Raw genomic sequence first — 16,675 nt, 5'->3', positions numbered from 1 at the left:
TGAGAGGGTGAGAGAGTAAAGGAGTAAAAAAGGTAAGAGAGTAAAAAGGGTAAGAGAGTGAGGTTCCCGTTACAATACCATAAATCTTCTTCTGTGCTGAATATTCTAATTCTCACTGACCAATCCAGTACAAGATACAAATCCTATAGCATTTCCATACAGCCTATAAGAATCATTACATCACCATACTGTGTTACATTTTAAACCCTAAAAACTCTCTTTGGACCCCTTCTGCTAAGCCTAAAATCTACTCTTTGGAAACGCTAAAAACTCCTCTTTGGAGTAGTTTTAAACCCTAAAAACTCCTCTTTGGGCCCCTTCTGCCAAGCTGGCAGGGTCTGCTCTGCCCCTTGGGCCTGTCTGCAAGCAGAGGGTGTTGTTCCATCAAAAGGGGATCACCTTCAGCCAGCCACACCATTGTTTCCAGTTGTTCAGTAACTGAGGGATCTCAGAGCTTGCTTTCATTTCAATCTCGTTTATAGTTTCCATATTCTCAAAATCTTTTGCCAGACAATCATATTTGTAAGGCTTTCCTGTTTCCCAACACTTCTTCCAGCTCACAATGCTCAGAGCTTTGTGTTGAGTGAAAGGTGCCCTCGTCCCCCACCTGCTCCCCACTGCTCCCAGCCTCTTTTCAAGGAGAGACATCAATTTTGGTGGCAGCAGGTTGAGCTGGAAGCTTCTTCCAGCTCAGACTGGTCCGAGCTTTGTGATCATCGCTGTGATGAGCAGGAGGTGCCTGTGGCTTTGCTCCCCCGGCCTGAGGGAGGCTAAACTGGAGCAGCAACGCTGCAAACGCCTCCCTGCAGCTGCCCACGGTTATGGGCTGGGTCCGAGGCTCTTCAGGGAGTCTGTCATCTCCCTCCCTCACACTTCCTGTGCCCACGGCTGCAGAAGCACATCCTGTTCTCCCCCAGCAGCAGCTCTTGGCTGCAGGATGCTGATTCCCAGCTCTGTGCTATCACAGACGAGCTGTTTCTCACATTTTTTCCCAAGTGAAGGCAGCAGTTACAGTCCCCAGCCCTCAGAAAACCACAGCCCGAGGCAGAACACTTGCAGGGGCTGCCATGAGTGACTCATCCCCCTTCCTCACCCCGTTAGCATCAGGGCAGGACCCCAGCCCACCACTGCTTATCCGAGCTCAGGGTTTGGCCCAGCGCTGCGGGAAGGACTCACCCAAGTCACTTCCCAAACACACACTGTGTAACCTCTCTGCTCCTTGTCTCCTTTTCTCCCTTTTTGGGATCTGCACCCACTCTGCCAACACCTCTGCAGAAGCAGAGGCAGCCACAGAAAAGCCAAGGAGCCCCTGGGGCTCAGCTCCCCCAGCTCCTGGCTGGGCTCCAGCAGGAGCCTCTGGCTCTGCTCCTTGGTCCTGTTCTTAAAAACTCAGATTTTCCTTCTCTCCTCTGGTCCCCACAGGAAACCTCAGCCCCAAAGCTCCCTGAACACTCATTTTTCCTTCTGATCAGGGAATTTGAGCCAAGCTTTGCTGAGCCAGCACCTCCATGCTTGTGCATCACCCTCCACCTCCTCTGCCTGACCCAGTCCCCAAACCCACCGTGTTTCTGCAATGCAGAGGCAGAAACCTCATGGATCCCCCCCACATCTCCTGCCTGTGGGAACCCAGGAAATTCCTCAGGCTGCCCTGCAGGACTGGAGACCCTGCCAGGGGGCTCAGAGACCCTGGCACAGAGCCCAAGACCCCTGTGCCTTTGATTTAGCCCTTGGAAAAAACAATTACCAGCCTTGTATGAAGGATTACAAGCCACGAAAGTTTAAGTAGAATTATAGTGAATTTATCACAGGGTGAAAAAATAGATTTTTTTGGGTTTTTAGAATGGGGGTTCAGGGGGCAAGATGCAGGGATTTGGGCATATCCAGCCTTTCTCCTTCTTCTTCTTCTTGGCCTCCATCTTCTGAAACTCACTGTGTAACATGGGTGATAGGTATTGGGAAATTATTGTAAATATTGTACATGTAGTTTTTAGTATAAAAAAACTAACACCACCCCAAAGGCTGGAAATATTACCAGCTTTGTGTGAGGAGCTACAAGCCACAAGAGTTTGAGTAGAATGATAGTGAATTTATCACAGAGTGGAAAAATTGATTTTTTTGGGGTTTTTAGAATGGGGGTTCAGGGGGCAAGATGGAGGAATCTGGGCGTGTCCAGCCTTTCTCCTTCTTCTTCTTCTTCTTCTTCTTCTTCTTCTTCTTCTTCTCGGCCTCCATCTCTTGCTGTGGTGTTGGCACTTTTGGATTGGTTTAGAGTAGAAGCTCAGTGTCTAACATGGGTGATGGGTATTGGGAAATTATTGTAAATATTGTACATGTAGTTTTTAGTATAAAAAAACTAACACCACCCCAAGGGCTGGAAACTATTACCAGCTTTGTGTGAGGAGCTACAAGCCACAAGAGTTTGAGTAGAATGACAGTGAATTTATCACAGAGTGGAAAAATTGATTTTTTTGGGGTTTTTAGAATGGGGGCTCAGGGGGCAAGATGGAGGAATCTGGGCATGCCCAGCCTTTCTCCTTCTTCTTCTTCTTCTTCTTCTTCTTCTTCTTCTTCTTCTTCTTCTTCTTCTTCTTCTTCTTCTTCTTCTTCTTCTTCTTCTTCCTCTTGGCCTCCATCTTCTGCTGTGATGGTGGCACTTTTGGCTTGGTTTAGAGTAGAAGCTCAGTGTCTAACACAGGTGATAGGTATTGGGAAGTTATGGTAATATTGTACACGTAGTTTTTAGTATAAAAAACCAACACCACCCCAAGGGCTGGAAACTATTACCAGCTTTGTGTGAGGAGCTACAAGCCACAAGAGTTTGAGTAGAATGACAGTGAATTTATCAGAGGGTGAAAAATAGATTTTTTTTGGGTTTTTAGAATGGGGGTTCAGGGGGCAAGATGGAGGAATCTGGGCGTGTTCAGTCTTTCTCCTTCTTCTTCTCCTTCTCCTTCTCCTTCTTCTTCTTCTTCTTCTTCTTCTTCTTCTTCCTCCTCCTCCTCCTCTTGGCCTCCATCTTCTGCTGTGATGGTGGCACTTTTGGATTGGTTTAGAGTAGAAGCTCAGTGTCTAACACAGGTGATCGGTATTGGGAAGTTATGGTAATATTGTACAGGTAGTTTTTAGTATAAAAAGATAACACCACCACCCTGGGGCAGGGCAGAGTGCCTGGACTGTCTTGCTGGGCGTACCTCGGCAGGACAGGAGAAAGAATTTTATAGATAAGAAACAATAAACAACCTTGAGTCCAAGAAATGAAGAGCTCTGACTCCTTCAATCGCTGAGCTGTTAAAAGAGACTTTCTAATGAATATCAGGGTCACTGTGACTAGCAAGAGACCCCGAGACTGCCCAGAGAGAGCGACACCGACCCCACCCCGCAGCCCACACGGTTCCCAGCGCAGTGCCTGGAGCCACCTGCTGCGGCATCCCCACCTGTGCAGGTGTGCCGGGGCATCCCGTCCCCAATTTCCGTGTTGGCAGCGCTGCCCCGCTCCCAGCAGTCCCTTGGAGGTGAGCAGAACCTGGCAGCCGCCGCGACAGGAGGAGTTTGCAGCCCCGGCGTGGCTCTCCCTCCCCATGCAGCCCCTTGGCAGGGCTTCCCCTGCCCCCCGACATGTCTGAGCACGCAGCCGCCTCCAGGCTGTGCTTCCCGGGGCTGTGCTTCCTCCTGCAGGTCCTCCTCATCCTCCTGTTCGCGGTGTGGGTGCGGTACAGCCCCGAGGGCAGCCCCGGGCCGTGCCCCCCGCCGCTGAACTGCAGCCGCAGGAGCCAGGACCCGAATTTCCTGCAGCCCCGTGAGTACCCCCATGGCAGAGCCCTTCTGATGAGGGGATGGCGCTGGGTGTCACCTGCACACCTGGCACTGACTCCGGAGATACCAGAGAGGCACTGTCGAGCTGCAGGTTGGGGTGCTGGGGCTTCCCAGAGGGGTACAGCAGACATGCTGCAGGGATTTCTGAAATAATTGCAGGAAAAAAGGGGAATTTGGGGCTGGGGTGTGTGTAAGAGCAGTGGAGCTCAGAAGGGATCTCTGAGTGAAGAGAAAATCAAGGGATCATCATTCTGTGCCTGGCAGGGAGCACAGCAGCTGCTCCTGGCACTTCAGAGCTTCTCAGGTGGGGTTTGCAGTGCCAGGGGATTCACACTGAGCCCCCTCCACAGAGGATTGGAGCTCAGAAGGGATCACTGAGCACAGTGAAAATCAAGGGATCATCATTCCATGCCTGGCAGGGAGCACAGCAGCTGCTCCTGGCAATTCAGAGCTTCCCAGCCAGGTTTGTAGTGCCAGGGGATTCTCACCGAGCCCCTTCCACAGAGGACTTGAGGCTTGGGGTGCTGGGGCTTCCCAGAGGGGTAGAGCAGACATGCTGCAGGGATTTCTGAAATAATTGCAGCAAAAGAGGGGAATTTGGGGCTGGGGTGTGTGTAAGAGCACAGAAGGGATCACTGAGTGCAGTGAAAAACTGCATTTCTTCATTCTATGAAAAAATCAAGGAATTGGGATCATCATCCCAAGCCTGGTAGGGAGCACAGCAGCTGCTCTGGGCACTTCAGAGCCCCTTCCAAGGAGGATTGGAGCTCAGAAGGGATCTCTGAGTGCAGTGAAAAACTGCATTTCTTCATTCTATGAAAAATTGGGATCATCATCCCAAGCCTGGTAGGGAGCACAGCAGCTGCTCCTGGCAATTCAGAGCTTCTCAGCTGGGGTTTGTAGAGCCAGGGGGTTCACACTGAGCCCCTTCCATGGAGGATTCAAGCTCAGAAGGGATCACTGAGTGCAGAGAAAAACTGCATTTCTTCATTCCATGAAAAATTTGGATCATCATTCCATGCCTGATAGGGAGCACAGCAGCTGCTCCTGGCACTTCAGGAGCTGCAGAGCTTCTCAGCTGGGGTTTGCAGTGCCAGGGGATTCACACTGAGCCCCCTCCACAGAGGATTGGAGCTCAGAAGGGATCTCTGAGTGCAGTGAAAAACTGGGGATCATCATTCCATGCCTGGTAGGGAGCACAGCAGCTGCTCCTGGCACTTCAGGAGCTGCAGAGCTCCCCAGCCAAATTTGCAGTGCCAGGGGGTTCTCACCGAGCCCCTTCCAAGGAGGATTTGGCTCCCTGGGTGCTGCCAACGGGGTCTGCATCATCCTGCTGCATGCTGGGCATCACTGCAGAGCTCCTGCCGGGGCTCAGGGGCTGCCGCTGGGTTTTCTGAGCCACAGGCAGGGTTGGCAGCGGGACAGGAGCTGCAGAGCGCCCCGGCAGAGAGAGAGGAAGGAGCAGAGCCGCTGGGTGGGAGCTGCAGCAGGTTCTCCCGGTTCCTGCTGCCCACGGAGCCCCACCCTGCAGTGACTCACGGAGCAGCCCGCCCCACAGCTGTCAGCTGGAGAGGTGCAAAGGGCACCCAGCCCGAGCAGGAATCCGGCCCCCCATCCTCTGCTTTGCCACCAAATGGTGCCAGACTGACCCCAGTTCTCTGCTCATCCCAGGAACTGGGACATGATGCCTTCAGGGGTGCTGACATCTCAGAGCCACTTTGGTGCTGCTCTGGTGGGTGCAGACATCTCTTGGCCACCCCAGGAGGTTTCTGTGCTGTGGGGTGAATGTGCTGAGGTTTCTGCACAGCTGCAGATGGGGTGGCTTGGAGAGGCTGCAGAGGGTGACAGCAGGCAGGGGTGGCTGTCCCTGTGCAGGTCACAGCAGGCAGGAGTGGCTGTCCCTGCACAGGTCACAGCAGGCAGGGGTGGCTGTCCCTGTCCCTGTGCAGGTCACAGCAGGCAGGGGTGGCTGTCCCTGTGCAGGTCACAGCAGGCAGGGGTGGCTCTGGCTGTCCCTGTACAGGTCACAGCAGGCAGGGGTGGCTGTCCCTGTCCCTGTGCAGGTCACAGCAGGCAGGGGTGGCTGTCCCTGTCCCTGTGCAGGTCACAGCAGGCAGGGGTGGCTGTGGCTGTACAGGTACACAGCAGGCAGGGGTGGCTGTCCCTGTACAGGTACACAGCAGGCAGGGGTGGCTGTCCCTGTACAGGTACAGAGCAGGCAGGGGTGGCTGTCCCTGTGCAGGTCACAGCGGGCTGGGGTGGCTGTCCCTGTACAGGTCACAGCAGGCAGGGGTGGCTGTGGCTGTCCCTGCACAGGTCACAGCGGGCACGGGTGGCTGTGGCTGTCCCTGTACAGGTACAGAGCAGGCAGGGGTGGCTGTGGCTGTCCCTGTACAGGTCACAGCAGGCAGGGGTGGCTGTGGCTGTCCCTGTACAGGTCACAGCAGGCAGGGGTGGCTGTCCCTGTACAGGTCACAGCAGGCAGGGGTGGCTGTGGCTGTACAGGTACAGAGCAGGCAGGGGTGGCTGTCCCTGTCCCTGTGCAGGTCACAGCAGGCAGGGGTGGCTGTCCCTGTGCAGGTCACAGCAGGCAGGGGTGGCTGTCCCTGTGCAGGTACAGAGCAGGCAGGGGTGGCTGTCCCTGTGCAGGTCACAGCAGGCAGGGGTGGCTGTCCCTGCACAGGTCACAGCAGGCAGGGGTGGCTGTCCCTGTCCCTGTGCAGGTCACAGCAGGCAGGGGTGGCTGTCCCTGTGCAGGTCACAGCAGGCAGGGGTGGCTGTCCCTGTGCAGGTACAGAGCAGGCAGGGGTGGCTGTGGCTGTCCCTGGCACTCCCATTGCAGATCTCCAAGGAAGATCTGTAGGAACCCAGGACACCCCTCTGGCTGTCCAGGATGGCCAAGACCCCTGCCAGGGGGCTCAGGGAGCCTGGCACACAGCCCACAATGCCTGTGTGGGTTTGATTATGACCTCTGGAGCAAGTCACCAAACTTAGATGAAGATCTGCAAGCCAACAACAGTTTAGGTAGAATAATAGTGAATTTATCACAGGGTGAAAAATAGATTTGAGGGTTTTTGGTATGGGGGTTCAGGGGGCAAGATGGAGGAATCTGGGCATGTCCAGCCTTTCTCCTTCTTCCTCTTGGCCTCCATCTTCTGCTGTGATGGTGGCACTTTTGGATTGGTTTAGAGTGGAAACTCACTGTCTAACACAGGTGATAGGTATTGGGAAGTAATTGTAAATATTGTACAGGTAATTTTTAGTATAAAGACATAAAACCACCCCTGGGGGCAGGCAGAGTGCCTGGAACTGGGCCTCAGCAGGGCAGGAGAGAATTTTTTATAGATAAGGAACAATAAACAACCTTGAGAGCGAGAAATGAAGAGCCCTGACTGCTTCTTCAAGTGCTTGGGCTGGGAAAAGAGACTTTGGAACTTTTCTTGGGGTCACTGTGAGCAGCAGAGACCCCCACAATCCTCCACCCTGGCTCCAGCCTCACATCAGGTGCAGAGAGGCTTCAGCTCCCCAGGCCCGGGGGTGTCTCAGCCCTGGCTGGGTCCCCTCAGGGCCCATCCCGAGGGTGTTTGCCCTCCCTCAGCACCCCCAGAGCCATCCCTGTGCCTCTCCCCCAGCAGGGTTTCGGGATGTCCACGTCCAGGTGCTCCTCAGCTTTGGGCTGCTCGTGGCCTTCCTCAGCCGCTGTGGGCCGGGCAGCGCTGCCATCATCATCCTCATCACAGCCTTCTCCATCCAGTGGGCTGTTCTCATCCAGGGCATGCTTTACTTCTCCCTCGACGGCAAAATTTCCGTGGGAGCTCAGAGGTAAGGCAGGAGGGAGCTGCTGAGCTCAGCCCAGCCCTGGCACACTGGCTCCCTCCTCTGTAAAACTCGGGGCTCTGCTTTGGAGGAGGATTTTGCAAGTGGGACGGGGTTTGAATACCACTGTAAGAGCCTAAATGAGAGATGTGGGACTCCAGGTGGCTCTCCAAAATGCAGTTTATTGTATCCAAAATGCAGTTTGTTGTATCCAAAATGCAGTTTATTGTATCCAAAATGCAGTTTATTGTATACAAAATGCAGTTTATTGTATACAAAATCCAGTTTATTGTATACAAAATCCAGTTTATTCCATCCAAGGTGTTACAGCAGTCCAGGGTCGTGGGTGACAGAGCTGTGCCCACAACTGTCAGCTCCAGCTGCAGGCAGGCCTGGACACCCTTTGGTTTTGGTTACAATGCATTCTATACTTCTCTTTTGGTTATATTGCATTATAAACTTTCCTTTTGGTTACAATGCATTATAAAATTTCTTTTGCTTACAATGCATTATATACTTCTCTTTGTTGAGCATCTCAATACATTAGAACCAATCTCTACCTTAACTTTTATCTCTAGCCCATCATAACTACTGTAATTACCATATTCATGTTACTGTTCTCCAATCACTCAAAGTCGTACATTACAGTTTAAACCAGAAGTTGTTTTTCAGTTTTCTTGCAGTAGAAAATTCTGAGACCTTTTTTCTACTTGCACTTGGCTGACTTGTTTGCCTGTGCTCTCTTTGTGCTTGGTAAAAACATCTTCTTGTCTGGGGTGGGTTTATCCTTTGCTCTAAGCCATACAAACCCTTCTAACTAACATAAAATACCCTTGGCCTCCTTGCTTATCCAGTCAGACTGGCTCTGCAATTCTTTTCTTCTGTATCAAAACTTGCTTCCATCTCTATTCCTTCATCAGCCTCTACATTTAAAATCTTTCTGCCAAGCACACAGACCTGTGAGACTTTCCTGTCAAACTTTCATCCTTCCCAACACAAAATAGTGCTGGGGTCATTGCTGGCTGCTGAGGCTCGGCTGGGTTTGGGGTGTTTGTGTCCAAACCCAGACATTTTCCCCTCTGAGCACTTCCCCACCCCACTGGAGCAGCCTGGAACACCCAACTCACCCCAGGGTGCAGGAGATGATGGTTCCCCCCTGTCTCTGTCAGGGTTTGGGGAAGAACTGAGCAGCTCCAGCCTTGGGGAAGGTGATTCCTGAAGGGTTTTGTGCTCATTCTCTAACGGGCAACTGAAGTTCCCCAGGTGAGCAAAGAGCCACCTCCTGTGTCCCCACTGTGCCCTGAGAGCCCAGCAGTGCTCCAGGCTTTGGGCTGAAAGGGATGGGGCCATTTCCTGCCTTTTTGGGCACCTTTGAGCACCTGAAGAGTGCAGAGGAGGCTCCTTTTCTGCCCCAGCAGAGGTGAGGGGTGTCCTCTGAAAGAGCCCAAACCAAAACTGGGCATGGAGAAGGTCAAAGCTGTCAAGAATTCCCCTCCAGAAAGCAAGGAGCAGCTCTCAGGAGGTAGACCCAGCACTCCTTCAGCTCTTCTTGCCAAATTCTTGAGACTTTCTTGTCAAACTTTCATCCTTCCCAACATCCCAGCCTGGCAAGGGCTGTGTGAGCACTGCCAAGGGATTTAGGGGCACACTCTGGCCCTCAGTGCCTCAAGCCCAGCCATCCCTGTGTCACCAGCACCACAGGGCTCTGCCCGCTCGGCTCCTGATCCCTGCCAGCTCTCCCCAGCCCCTGTGCTCATCCCTGTGCTCATCCCACACTCTTCCTCTCCTTCCCAGCCTGGTCAGAGCTGATTTCTGCACCGCAGCTGTTCTGATCTCCACTGGAGCTCTTCTGGGCAGGGTGAACCCTGTGCAGATGCTGCTGCTGGCCCTGCTGGAAGTCACCCTGTGCACCCTCAATGAATTCATCCTGCTCAGTCTCATGGGGGTGAGTCACTGGCTGGGGAGCCACCAAAAAGGGAGTGGTCCTGGGTTTGGGCTCCTCATGGCACGTTCTGCCTCATCTGGAGAGGCAAATCCCTCACCCTGCTGCAGTATTTGCACTGCTTGTTGTTGGTTTCCTGGGTCTGTATTGAAGGCACTTGAGACAGTAACTCATGTTCACACTCAGGTGTTTGTTATTTCTTATCAGTAAAACAGTCTCACAACCATGAGTTGGGCAGCTTTTCATTAGAAGGCACAAATTGGCCAACAATCTCTTGTCACAAGGTCTTTTAAGAATAAACTATCCGGTTTATAATTATTTTCCCTTTTAACCCAATATCTGATCCCAAAGACCCTGCAATGAGGACTTTTCTGCCCAATTACAAAATGCTGGAAGTCACCCTGTGCACCCTCAATGAATTCATCCTGCTCAGTCTCATGGGGGTGAGTCACCCACTACGAGAGGTCCTGGGTTTGGGCTCCTCATGGCACGTTCTGCCTCATCTGGAGAGGCAAATCCCTCACCCTGCTGCAGTATTTGCACTGGTTTGGGGCTTTCAGTAGTTGGTTTCCTGGGTCTGGGTTGAAGGCACTTGAGACAGTAATTCACATTTGGATTTAGGTGTTTATTATTTGTTATCAGTTTATTATTTGTCACAGTAAAAAAAACTGTGAGTTGGGCAGCTTTTCATTAGAAGGCACAAATTGGCCAACAATCTCTTGTTACAAGGTCATTTAAGACTAAACTATCCAATTAAGAGCTGACACCTGTATTATTTTCCCTTTTAACCCAATATCTGATCCCAAAGACCCCGCAATGAGGACTTTTCTGCCCAATTACAAAATGATGGAAGTCACCCTGTGCACCCTCAATGAATTCATCCTGCTCAGTCTCATGGGGGTGAGTCACCCACTGCGAGAGGCCCTGGGTTTGGGCTCCTCATGACAAGTTCTGCCTCATCTGGAGAGGCAAATCCCTCACCCTGCTGCAGTATTTGCACTGGTTTGGGGGTCTCAGTTGTTTCCTGGGTCTGGGTTGAAGGCACTTGAGACAGCAATTCATATTTGGATTTAGGTGTTTATTATTTGTTATCAGTTTATTATTTGTCACAGTAAAAAACCTGTGAGCTGGGCAGCTTTTCATTAGAAGGCACAAAATGGCCAACAATCTCTTGTCACAAGGTCTTTTAAGAATAAACTATCCAGTTTATAATTATTTTCCCTTTTAACCCAATAACTGATCCCAAAGACCCCGCAATGAGGACTTTTCTGCCCAATTACAAAATGCCACCCAAACCCATGGAGGAGGAGGAAGAAGAAACCCAGGATGACACCCTGTGCCCTCCATCTTGCACACTAAAAACCCCAAACCCTCAATTTCTCACCCAGTGATCCACCTACACTGCTGTCTATAATCTATCTCACACTTTTGTGGGTTCCAGTCTATTTTGAAACCCAGGAAACTTCCTCCATGGATGAGGGTCAGAGTCAGCGCTCCCTGGGGGTCAGGGCAGCCCAGAGCAGGCACAGGAACATTCCCAGTGCTGCCCTGGCTTTCCACATCACCTCAGCTCCTGCACACACTTTCCCCATTTTCTGCACTCCCCAGGTGAGCGACACAGGAGGCTCCTTGACCGTGCACACCTTTGGTGCTTACTTTGGCCTGATGGTTTCACGGCTCCTGTACCAGCCCCACAAGGACAAGAGGAAGAGGGAAGAGCAGCAGGATAAGGGGCACCAGACGGGTGCCTTTGCTGTGGTTGGTATGGAGCTCACATCTACAGCCCCTACAGCTGCTGGTGGAAGGGTTGCCACCAATCTGAGGGTGTGGCTTTGACCAGGAGATTGCTGCAAACATCAAGGCCAGATGTCCTGCACCACCCTCTTCTAGAAAAACCTTTTCCTTGTATTCTGCCTGCACCTCCCTTGTGGCCACGTGCGTCTCTTGGCCCTCACAGGAACTTTCTGTCCCCCAAGGGATCAGCTCCAGCACCAAGACCTGTTCTATTCCCTGCAGGAACCATCTACCTGTGGATCTTCTGGCCCAGCTCCATCTCTACCACCACTGTCCACCACAATGCAGAGAACTGGGCAGTGCTCAACTCCTACTTTTCACTGGTGGCAAGCACCGTGTCCACCTTCATCCTCTCTCCTCTCCTCTACGAGGAGAGCACCCCAAGGCTGGTAGGTCCTCTCCTGGGACAAACCCACATCCTGCCATGGAGGAATGGGCCTGAACACACCCAGGGCAAAAGGGGAGGCCTGTTAGGCTCATGAAGAACCAATTTGTGACGGTGTTCACAGGGGTCTGAGGATGAGGGAAGAGATGAGGATCTGACTCCATGTTTCAGAAGGCTTGATTTATTATTTAATGAGATATATTATTGTCGCAGACATCTTTTATGGAAAATCCTTTCCTTAGGATTTTTCCTCCTGAGAAGCTGAGAGGCCTCAGGAACAAAATGCAAACAATGGTTATCTGCTGCTGTGGAATGCAACAAGTAGATCTTTGATTAGTCCATGTTAGTTGTTTCTAATTAATGGCCAATCACAGTCCAGCTGGCTCTGACTCTCTGAGACACAAGCCTTTGTTATTTTTTCCTTCTTTTTCTATTCTTAGCCAGCCTTCTGGTGAAATCCTTTCTTCTATTCTTTTAGTAGAGTTTGAATACAATATATATCATAAAATAATAAATCAAGCCTTCTGAAACATGGAGGCAGATCCTCATCTCTTCCCTCAACCAAAAACCCCTGTGAACACTGTCACAAATTATAATAAAACTATACTAAAAGAATAGAAGAAAGGATTTCATCAGAAGGCCGGCTAAGAATAGAAAAGGAAGGAATGAATAACAAAGGTTTGTGGCTCGGACAGAGAGTCTGAGCCAGCTGGGCTGTGATTGGCCATTAATTAGAAACAACCACATGAGACCAATCCCAGATGCACCTGTTGCATTCCACAGCAGCAGATAACCATTGGTTACATTTTGTTCCTGAGGCCTCTCAGTTTCTCAGAAAGAAAAATCCTAAGGAAAGGGTTTTTCAGAAAATATCCTGGCTACACCAATTTGAGGAAGGCAAACCCCCCCTCCCAGTCCCCTGCTGGTGCTCTCCATGGAGCCAGTTCCCCTGACCATGTCCTGCTCCATCAGGTTCAGATCCAGGATGCCACCCTGGCTGCCATGGCCGTGATGGGCATGGCTGGGGAGATGCTGCTCACCCCCTTTGGTGCCCTCATCGCAGGGTTTCTGGTTGGCCTCATCTCCTCCCTTGGCTTCAGATTCTTCACGGTGAGTCCCCAAGGATGCTGATCCCAGCCCGGGGATCTGCTCCCAAACCTGCAAACACAGGGCTGAACCACGGCCCCCCTGGAGGCTCCAGCCCACCACCAGCTCTCCCCTGTGCTCTCCCCAGCCCGTTCTACACTCCAAGCTGAAAATCCAGGACACCTGTGGGGTTCACAACACCCACGGGCTGCCCGGGGTGCTGGGGGCCCTGCTGGGGACGCTGCTGACGCTGCTGGCCACCGCAGACACTTTTGGTTACAGGTGAGAGGAGCCAGAACTGGGGATGCCAGTGCCTTGATGCACCAAGCTGGGGCCACCAGAAGCCCTGAGATCAGGGCTGCTCCACTCCCCTGTTACAGCAGCGCTTTAGGAGCCATTACCCAGAGCTGTGAGCCAAACAAAGCTCCCCAAACCAGCAAACTCCCCAAACAAACCAGCTCCCCAAAGCCTGTCTCCTCTCTGGCATGCAGGTTGGAGCTGGTATTCCCACTGGTGGCCCAGGGCAGCCGGACAATCACTGACCAAGCACTCCTGCAGCTCGGTGCCCTGCCCCTGACCCTGCTGCTTGCAACGCTCGGGGGCTGCATCACGGGTGAGTTTTGCCTCCAGCACAGAGGGATGGAGGGCGTGAGGGGCAGGGAATGGATGGGTTTGGGGAAAAGGGCAGGAGCAGCCCCAAAGCAAAGCATCCCCATCAGGCAGGCCGGGCAGAGCCCAGGGGTGCTCAGCACTGGGCAAACCCAGCGGAGATCGGGGCTCCCCTTGGGGCTGGGGTTCCCTTGTGGGGCCGGGGCCATCCATGGGGCGTTACTCCCCTCTGGCCGGGGTCCCCCCCGGTCTGTGCTCCCTCTGCTCTGTGTTCCTCCCCATTCCATGTCCCCCTGTTCTGTGCTCCTCTCTGTGTCCGGGGCTCCCCTGAGGCTTTCCCCAGATCCGTGCGCCCCCCGGTCCCGGCTCCCGGTTCCTCCCGGCCCTCCCCGGCTCCTCCTGATCCCGTTTCCCCCCGGTTCCCCCTAGTCCAGGCTCCCGGTTCCCCCCCGTTCCCCTCGGTCCCGGTTGCCCCCGGTTCCCCTGGTCCTGGTTCCCTCCCGCTCCCCCCGGTCCCGGTTCCCCCCGGTTTCCCCGGCTTTCCCCGGTTCCCCCAGTCCCAGCTCCCACCGGGTCCCGGCTCCCAGTTACCCCCGGCTCCCCCCGGTCGGTCCCGGTTCCTCCCCCCGGTTCCTTCCCGGTTCCCCCCCCCCCCGGTTCCTTCCCGGTTCCCCCCTGCTCCCCCGGTTCCCCGTTCTCCCCAGTCCCGGTTCCCCCCGGCACCCCCCGATCCCGGCTCCCCCTTCTCCTGACTCACCCCAGTCCCGGTTCCCCCCGGCTCCCCCCGCCCCCTGTCCCGGTTCCCCCCGGTTCCTCCCACTCCCGTCTCCCCCCGGTGCTGGTTCCCGGTTCCCCCCGCTCCCGTCTCCCCCGGTTCTGGTTCCCGGCTCCCCCAAGTCCCGGTTCCCCCAGTTCCCCCCAGTCCCGTTCCCCCCGGTGCTGGTTCCCGGTTCCCCCCAGTCCCGGTTCCCGCGGTTCCCCCCACTCCCGGCTCCCCCCGGTTCTGGTTCCTGGTTCCCGGTGTCCCTCCAGTCCCGGTTCCCGCGGTTCCCCCGGTGCCGGTGCCGCCGCTGCCGCCGCTAGATGTCAGGGGAAGCCCGGGCAGCGGCCGCCCCGCTCTCAGACGCCCTCGCCCGGCTTTGGGTGTCCTCAGGAGCCCTCCTGAAAATCAACGTGCTGAGGTGCTGCCCGGCCGCGCTGTACAAGGAGAACCCCGGCTTGCGGGAGGTAAAGCTGCGGAATTGTTGGTTAAAAGGGGTTTTGGGTCTCAAGCAGCGGCAGGGGTTGGTATTTCCCCCCAGCTCCCTCCTCTTGCAGCAGCATTTAGGAGAGCTGCAGTAAATGCCCCTGGTCAGAGAATCCCCTGACTCATTTTAGGTTGGAAAAGCCCTCTAAAAGCACCAGGTCCAACCGTTCCACTGCTGCCGAGGCCACTACTAAACCATGTCCCCAAAAATCTGTTAAACCCTTCCAGGGATGGAGACTTTACCACTCCCCTGGGCAGCCTGTGCCAGCACTGGACAATTCCAGTGAAAGAATTTCCCCCATATTCCATCTAAACCTTCCTGGTGGAAGCTGAGCCCCCACGCAGCCCCAATCTGCCCTGAGCAGGGCCCATTTCTGCCCCTCTCTTGTCTCTGTGCAGGGCCCATTTCTGCCCCTCTCTTGTCTCTGAGCAGGGCCCATTTCTGCCTCTCTCTTGTCTCAGCAGGGCCCATTTCTGCCCCTCTGTGCAGGGCCCATTTCTGCCCCACTCTTGTCTTTGGTGCAGGGCCCATTTCTGCCCCTCTCTTGTCCCTGGTGCAGGGCCCATTTCTGCCTCTCTCTTTTCTCTGTGCAGGGCCCATTTCTGCCCCTCTCTTGTCCCTGGTGCAGGGCCCATTTCTGCTCCTCTCTTGTCTCTGTGCTGGGACCATTTCTGCCCCTCTCTTGAGTTTGGTGCAGGGCCCATTTCTGCCCCTCTCTTGTCTCTGAGCAGGGCCCATTTCTGCCCCTCTCTTGTCCCTGGTGCAGGGCCCATTTCTGCCCCTCTGTGCAGGGCCCATTTCTGCTCCTCTCTTGCCTCTGTGCAGGGCCCATTTCTGCCCCTCTCTTGTCTTTGGTGCAGGGCCCATTTCTGCCCCTCTCTTGTCGCTGGTGCAGGGCCCATTTCTGCCCCTCTCTTGTCTCTGGTGCCAGGCCCATTTCTGTTCCTCTCTTGTCTCTGAGCAGGGCCCATTTCTGCCCCTCTCTTGTCCCTGGTGCAGGGCCCATTTCTGCCCCTCTCTTGTCCCTGGTGCAGGGCCCATTTCTGCCCCTCTCTTGTCTCTGGTGCAGGGCCCATTTCTGCTCCTCTCTTGTCTCTGTGCTGGGCCCATTTCTGCCCCTCTGTGCAGAGCCCATTTCTGCCCCTCTCTTGTCTCTGAGCAGGGCCCATTTCTGCCCCTCTCTTTTCTCTGTGCAGGGCCCATTTCTGCCCCTCTGTGCAGAGCCCATTTCTGCCCCTCTCTTTTCTCTGTGCAGGGCCCATTTCTGCTCCTCTCTTGTCTCTTTGCAGGGCCCATTTCTGCTCCTCTCTTGTCTCTGTGCTGGGCCCATTTCTGCCCCTCTCTTGTCTTTGGTGCAGGGCCCATTTCTGCCCCTCTCTTGTCTCTGAGCAGGGCCCATTTCTGCCCCTCTCTTGTCTCTGAGCAGGGCCCATTTCTGCCCCTCTGTGCAGGGCCCATTTCTGCCCCTCTCTTGTCTCTGTGCAGGTGCCTGAGGAAGGATCTGACCCCAGTGCAAGTGGAAAGGAGGAGCTGGGCAGCAGCACCTTGGTGTGATGACCCCAAACCCCCTCTGAGCTCCTGCACCACCAGGGGTGTGCCATGGCCAGTGCCCCTTGGTTCTGGCAGCCTGAAGCTTCCATCAGGAGCCAGCCAAACGTTTTGGGAGCAGCTGGGTGTCCACAGGCCTCTGCAGGGTGAAGAGGAGCTGCAGGATCCCTGTGCTTGCTGTGGGAGCTGCCAGGGTCACCTCAGGGTGTCCAGGCTTGGCTCAGCCATTCCCCCTCGCTGCTCCTTGCCTCAGTTTCCCCATCAGCTGCTCTCTGGAGGAAGGCAATGGGGAGAGGAGGGATGGCTGTGCTGGGGAACGGGCCCAGGAGGCTGAACAGAAAGCAGCAAAGACTTTGTACAGATATTTGTGCACATAGCAATTAAAATATATGGATTTTTTTTTTGTAACTTCAGGATTTGCCCCTGAATTCTCAC

The 16,675-nt window shown here is 54.2% G+C and overlaps 1 protein-coding gene across 1 annotated transcript; it reads left to right on the top strand.

The window, feature by feature from the left end:
- The first annotated feature begins 3,615 nt into the window (after positions 1-3,615).
- RHBG (Rh family B glycoprotein) lies at positions 3,616-16,648 on the top strand. Its single transcript, XM_054651360.2, has 10 exons — positions 3,616-3,796; positions 7,449-7,635; positions 9,424-9,574; positions 11,180-11,333; positions 11,588-11,754; positions 12,723-12,860; positions 12,985-13,118; positions 13,328-13,449; positions 14,599-14,672; positions 16,178-16,648. The coding sequence occupies exons 1-10, from the start codon at positions 3,616-3,618 to the stop codon at positions 16,244-16,246; spliced, it is 1,377 nt and encodes a 458-aa protein (XP_054507335.2). The 3' UTR covers positions 16,247-16,648.
- Positions 16,649-16,675: the final 27 nt, after the last annotated feature.

This window comes from Agelaius phoeniceus, chromosome 31, assembly GCF_051311805.1.
Source record: "Agelaius phoeniceus isolate bAgePho1 chromosome 31, bAgePho1.hap1, whole genome shotgun sequence".
Classification (NCBI taxonomy): Eukaryota; Metazoa; Chordata; class Aves; order Passeriformes; family Icteridae; genus Agelaius; species Agelaius phoeniceus.
This window is presented reverse-complemented; position numbering and strand designations above follow the sequence as displayed.

What these genes read in the sequence shown, in the direction of transcription:
- RHBG (XM_054651360.2), top strand. Translation starts at nt 3,616, where the DNA reads ATGTCTGAGCACGCAGCCGCCTCCAGGCTGTGCTTCCCGGGGCTGTGC. An exon ending in GCAGACACTTTTGGTTACAG is followed by an intron (nt 13,119 to 13,327) that starts GTGAGAGGAGCC and finishes TCTGGCATGCAG; the next exon opens with GTTGGAGCTGGTATTCCCAC. An exon ending in AGAACCCCGGCTTGCGGGAG is followed by an intron (nt 14,673 to 16,177) that starts GTAAAGCTGCGG and finishes GTCTCTGTGCAG; the next exon opens with GTGCCTGAGGAAGGATCTGA.